Source organism: Rutilus rutilus, assembly GCF_951802725.1.
Source record: "Rutilus rutilus genome assembly, chromosome: 13".
NCBI classification, from domain to species: Eukaryota; Metazoa; Chordata; class Actinopteri; order Cypriniformes; family Leuciscidae; genus Rutilus; species Rutilus rutilus.
In genome coordinates this window covers 38027894-38033893 of record NC_140218.1, presented here as the reverse complement: position 1 = coordinate 38033893, position 6000 = coordinate 38027894, and the positions used below count along the sequence as shown (strand labels likewise).

At 41.2% G+C, this 6000-nt stretch overlaps 1 protein-coding gene across 1 annotated transcript in view; it reads left to right on the top strand.

Moving 5' to 3' along the window:
- Positions 1-5166: 5166 nt before the first annotated feature.
- Positions 5167-6000, top strand: part of col9a3 (collagen, type IX, alpha 3) — a 32745-nt gene continuing 31911 nt past the window's right edge. The window contains exon 1 of the mRNA XM_084429171.1: positions 5167-5326. Within this exon, the coding sequence (XP_084285297.1) occupies positions 5261-5326 (66 nt within the window). The 5' untranslated portion in view covers positions 5167-5260. The remainder of the gene's footprint in view (positions 5327-6000) is intronic.

The following is a 6000-nucleotide window of genomic DNA, read 5'->3' as shown; positions in this document are numbered from 1 at the left end:
AATATAAACAACAAGGAACGATAGTAAATAGAGATTCAAAACACAGACACGAACCAGCAGCAAGGCAGACAGGAGCAATCGATCAAGGCAGCAATCGAGACAGGAGCATAGAGACAGTCATCCTGGAGAGTAGAACTCAGCATAGCGCTTTCTAACCCTTGCAAACGAGGGGAGAAACTCTACTCGATCCTGGATCTACACAGTGCTTCACAGCCCTGTGGAGAATGGGCACTCTAAAAAGAGACCCTAATAAGGGGAGTGCCTCCAGCTCTTGGGCTGACCTAACAGGCAGTGTACTCAGCAGAAGTGCTATCGAACCTTTAAAACATGGGGAGTACAAGCTAATACTACCGGACTAACCAAGGTCTACTGTTTTTACAACCTTACTAACGCTCATAAAGAGAGGAGATCTACAAAGCTCATCCTGAAGCTTGTAGAGCGGCGGCCTAAACTATTCTCAGAATGAAAGCCTTCCAACCTAAGGCTAGAGAGGGAGCACTCACTAAGGAATAACTCATCACAGGTCCAGCCTCAGGCCTGATGTAAGAAGTGCCTGGGGTAAAAGAAGTGGGGGAGAAGAGAGGAGAGGGTGGCTGTTTTTCACCCTCAGAGGAAGGGCATCCTTCACTGATGCTGAGAGCGCCTATGCTGGATAACTGCCCTCAAATCCTTCTTCCTAGAGTCGCGCCTTCTCTATGACCTGCTCCTAGGAGGAGGAGGAGGAGGAGGGGTGCGAGAGGCAACGCTGGACCTCTGGCCCATTCTCCAATCCTCGAACCGGGATGGGCCAGGATCCCCTGGCTGTCTGGGCGCGGATTCGGACCTCAGTGGAATGCACGATTTAAATGCAGCCGAGCACGCCTCTCTGAACTTATCCACCACCGTCTCAACGGAGGTGCGAAAAAGTTCAGATGGCGAAACTGGTGCATTGAGAAGAAAACCCTTTTCTTTCACCCCGATGCCAGCCAGGTTCAGCCACAGATAGACATAGATAGGAGATAGACTCCGTGGCCACCATCGCTGTCATCGACCTTCCGATCGCGGCAGCAGTTTGTTTGGTGGGGAAGGGAGCTGGGGAAAGGATGGTCAGAAAGGAACCATTCGTCAAGCCTGACATGAGCGGTACCTTCCCTCATGCGCTCCCACGTCAGCTGAAGCCTCGAAGCACGCTCAATAAGCACGCTCCATAACACCCAACAGCTCTAGGGAGGCTGTGGGGGTTCAGGTTGTACATCTTCTTCACCCTAATCAACCATCTCCTGCTCTCTTGGACTAGGAGCAGAGCACTTGCTGCTGGATCAGAGGATGTAAGTGACAACACATCCTCTTCCAGCAGCGCACTCTCACGAGGTTCTGACGGGCGTGAGAGAGAAACACCTCTCTCAAACTCATCAGTGAGCTTCATCTGGGATCCCCACGATCTGAGTCTCCGCTCTGCCTCAGCGTGAGTGGGACCCGAACCGCTGGGTGCAGATGACTGTTCCTCTTCCCTCTTCCCTTCCCTTTTCTTAGGGGAAAACTCTCACAGTTTGCACAACCAGGACTCTCAAGAGCTGATCGTGCGTGCGTCATCAGGTGTCAAAAACCTGGGACACGGATCCACACACTTCTTGAAACGTTTGTCAGCCATAATTTTCTTTACCTTGAATGTTTTTCAGGTGATCGCAATTCAAACAAGACGAAAAAAGGATGACATGTTCTCTTGGTGCCCCTTTTATACCTCCGGGTCGCACTAGTTGTACGATTGCTGTGATTGGCTAAGCTTTCAGACACCGGTTCACGAGGAGGCGTTCTCCATAGCGTCATCGAAGCAGTGCGAGTTCCCTTTCGAAAGGGAACTAATCCGTCACACTCTGGGAGTCAGCATAGTATTTGTGGCTGAAAATAAGTATGTTTTTTAGTAATTTAGACTTTTGTTTAACTTAATCTAATCTAGTTAAGTGGATAAAGGCAACAAGTTTGCACAATTTAATTAAGTAAAATGAACAAATGTACTTTCACTGATTTTTACTGAATCCTCTGTTGTCCATGTTACTTAACAAATGCATGTAATTCCTTGAACTTAAATTTAAGAAGTTGTGTCTATGAAATTTTCCCTCGGTTTTACAGACAAGGCTTAAACCTAGTCCCAGACTAAAATGCATGTTTGAGATGTTTTATCTGAAAGCAATTTGCTCTGACATATCTCTAAATATGTCAGTGCCATTGTTTTGTCTCAAGATGCACACCAGTAATGTTTTTTTTGGTTTTTGTTTTTTTGCTGTTGAATTATTGCTGTTGGACAGTAATTTTTTTCAAATCTGATTCAAACCACGTTTGTAGGTGCAGATTTTTTACAGCTACATCTCAGTCTGGACGCTCTGGCTGCTCAACTTGGATTTCAAATCATCTTTTGCGTCACTCCTAACGCGACACAACGATACCGTCACAACCATTGTCGGACATGCCGTAAGTATTCATACGGTATTCAAATGGTATGTCCAAAGAATTTGGCCATGACTGCAGCATAGAACATCACAATATGTACCAGTCTCACTGAGTTTTTGCACCACGACTCGACTACGTTCAGACTGTCAGTCCAAATCCGATTTTTGTGCATAACCGATTGAAATCCGATCAGATTTAGCATGTGTTCACGGCAAAAAATCACACGAAATGCGATTTTTTTCTCAAATCCGTTTCAAGCTTCATCCATACGTGGTTTGAAATCTTTTTCAAATTGCATTTCTGGAAATCCGTTTCAGTCTGAATGCTATCTGATTTCGCGTGGTTTATGTGACTTTCTCACGCCACGTAAAACGTAAACATCAGACGTTGTTATGTGCAACTTGCTGAAAGTCGCTGTCAAAATAATGCTGTGTTGTTGCAAAGTGCCGGACGAGCAGGAAATGACAATATAACGGAGACATATTTGTAAACCGGCGGAGACGACGGCACGGAATAAAGCCACTCATACCAGCCTCTGGTTCTGCCGCTGCCTCAGAAGACGCAGTAGACCAGCGAGGCGGCTACACGCTATCATGTTGTAAAATTTTTAATTAGACAACATCTATTGCAAACCCCTCCATGTTGCGGTTGTTGTTGTATTCGGTGTATTCCTACCAACAATGTCATTGCCATTGAAACCAATGCAGATATTCCAGAAAACGAAAGAGCTGCATGTACACACAAATCGGATCTGAACAGATACACAGTGTGGACGTCAATAATATTAGATCAGATTCGAATAGAAAACACAAATTATCGGATTTGGACTGACAGTGTGAATGTAGCCTTATTTGGAGAGCAAGATGATGCACCTCCATTTTTCTGCATCCGTTTTGAAAGCCTTGTCACATACACTGTAAAAATGAATACGCTATATGTACTCAATAAAATTGTGGCAACAGATTACAAGCAATATTATTAATTAAATTGAACAAATTAGAATTGAGTAATAATTAATCAAATTAATTCCTTAAAAGGTAACCATTTAAAATGAGTACATTTTTTATTGGCAACATTGAAGACACCTGATGTTAACAAGCAGAATCACTGAAGGAGAAAACCGTAATTGTAAGTCACCGTTATGGTGATCGGTGTGTGTTTTAGTTGGGCTCTTGACCTTAAATCATTATCTTTAGATTTTGTTTGGCTGCTGTACATGAGTTATAACAGCCAGATGAACAACGAGAAAAGTTGATCTGATGGTGTTGGTTGTGTTTTAACATAATCATTATTTCACAATCATTTGACCTGATTCTCTGAACTCATATAGTTAAAAATAATATTATACTGTAGAGGAACAGAGCTGCTATAATTAATTATCTAATATATCTAATATACAAAAAAAAATTGTTTTTGTTTTTAAATACACAGACATCAAGAATCAGCCTGTGAATCTCAACAATGGTGACATTTATGAAGCATGTTGCAGTGCATTCTGGGTTCCACCAATCAAAACTCATTCATGGCTCCCATCATGCATTGCTGCATGAATATATAATGAGCTTATGATCAGAGGTGATCTGTTTGTCACCATTGCTGAGATTCATACGCTAAATCTTGATGCCTGTGTGTACCTACATAAAAAAAACGTTTTTTTTTTTTTTTTTGTTATCATTTGAATTTCATTGAAAAGGCTAAACATATTATGCTGTACAAGGACAGTGCTGCTATAATTAATAAAATAAACACAACTCAGACAATGGGCTCTGTATGAGTTCAGCGATTCAGGTGAAATAATGATTGTTAAAACACAATCAACACCATCAGATCACCTTTTCTCTTTGTTCATCTGGCTGTTATAACTCAAATACAGCAGCCAAACAAAATCTAAAGTTAATGATTTAAGGTCAAGAGCCCAACTAAAACAAACACCGATCACCATAACGGTGACTTACAATTATGGTTTTCTCCTTCAGTGATTCTGCTTGTTAACATCAGGTGTCTTCAATGTTGCCAATAAAAATTTTACTCATTTTAAATGGTTACCTTTTAAGGAATTAATTTGATTAATTATTACTCAATTCTAATTTGTTCAATTTAATTAATAATATTGCTTGTAATCTGTTGCCACAATTTTATTGAGTAAATATAGCGTATTCATTTTTACAGTGTATGTGGGTATTTACAGCGTTACCAAAGCAGTTCCGATGCAGATAGGTTGGTTATTTCTGGACACGCAAATCTTATTTGATCACTTGCAATTAATAGTGCAGACAGTCTGCCTGTAAAAATCTAATTTGAGGAAAAAATAAATCTAATTTGCCTGCAGTCTGAACATTGCCTTTGTGAATTGACCCCACTGATGTAATTGCAACAATATTTGCAACATTTTAGCTCAAAAGTTGTCATATTGTGAGTATATATTTAATGTACTTTTTTTATATATATACACGTTTTATATGTTAATAAATAGTTGGTGTTTTACCTGGTTGGTGTCTGTGGTGGGTGTGGAAAAGAGGGAATTCTACTACTATTCTAACTCATTTCTGTGTGTAAAGGTCACGCAGGTGATTGTTGATCTGGCATTATTATACAATAATATTATTATTGATGAAGATGTTGCTGATGCTGATAATGATTACGGGGGATGGGTTGCTTCTGATGATCATGAGCTCTACAGTAAACAGTGTAACTCTGAGCATGTCCCGCAGAGCTCATGTCCACCCCCTCCGCGGACTCCGCGCTGCCCCTTTATCTGCAATCATACTGAGTGTGAGAGTCACCCAGCACAGGCTGAGCACAGGACTGAGGAGGACAGGAGAGGACAGGAGCCATGGCCGTGTTCTCTGCGCTTCACTTACTCTTTCTGTTACAGCTGGTAACATCGGCACTCGCCCAGGTAAGAGATGCGGGACGATCGACTATTAACCGGCCGCTTCTGCTCATTGCTTGGGATCTTCATATCCATATTTAACTGATTGATTGCTGCCTATAATAATATCCAGGCTGAGAACTTTAGCGCATTGTGGAAACGAGATCAGTTAACATCAGGTAGCTAACGAGTTTGTATGTATGAAAGTATTCAACTTTTCGTTTATAAACGCTTTTCAATGCATTGTGGACTGACTGTAATGTACGCATTGTAAAAGAAAAAGTGCAGCGATTTACCTGACCCTTCAATATGATGTGTAACTTCAAGTTAACGTCAGATATCTTACTTTAATAAATCTCATCTTTTAGATGTTACAACGTGAGGGAAAAAAACAGTTCACCTTACTAAACATTTTTTTCACAGTGTAACGTGATCGCCACACAATGGCATCTTTGTGAGAAGTTTGCAGTGTTTGCCACTATTTGTGCTCATCATGTTGGTCATTTTCTGCCTGAATATTTAAAACTGATATTTGAATCCCTTTGTGACCAGTTAGTTCACACTGATAAACAGATTTAAACAGAGTTTTTAATTTTAGTCCTGTTTAGACAGGAGGCCAGTCCCTGGGAAACATACACTATATGAGCTGAGAACAAAACACCTGTGGGATTTCTTTCTGTTCTTTTTACATTTCCTCTTCT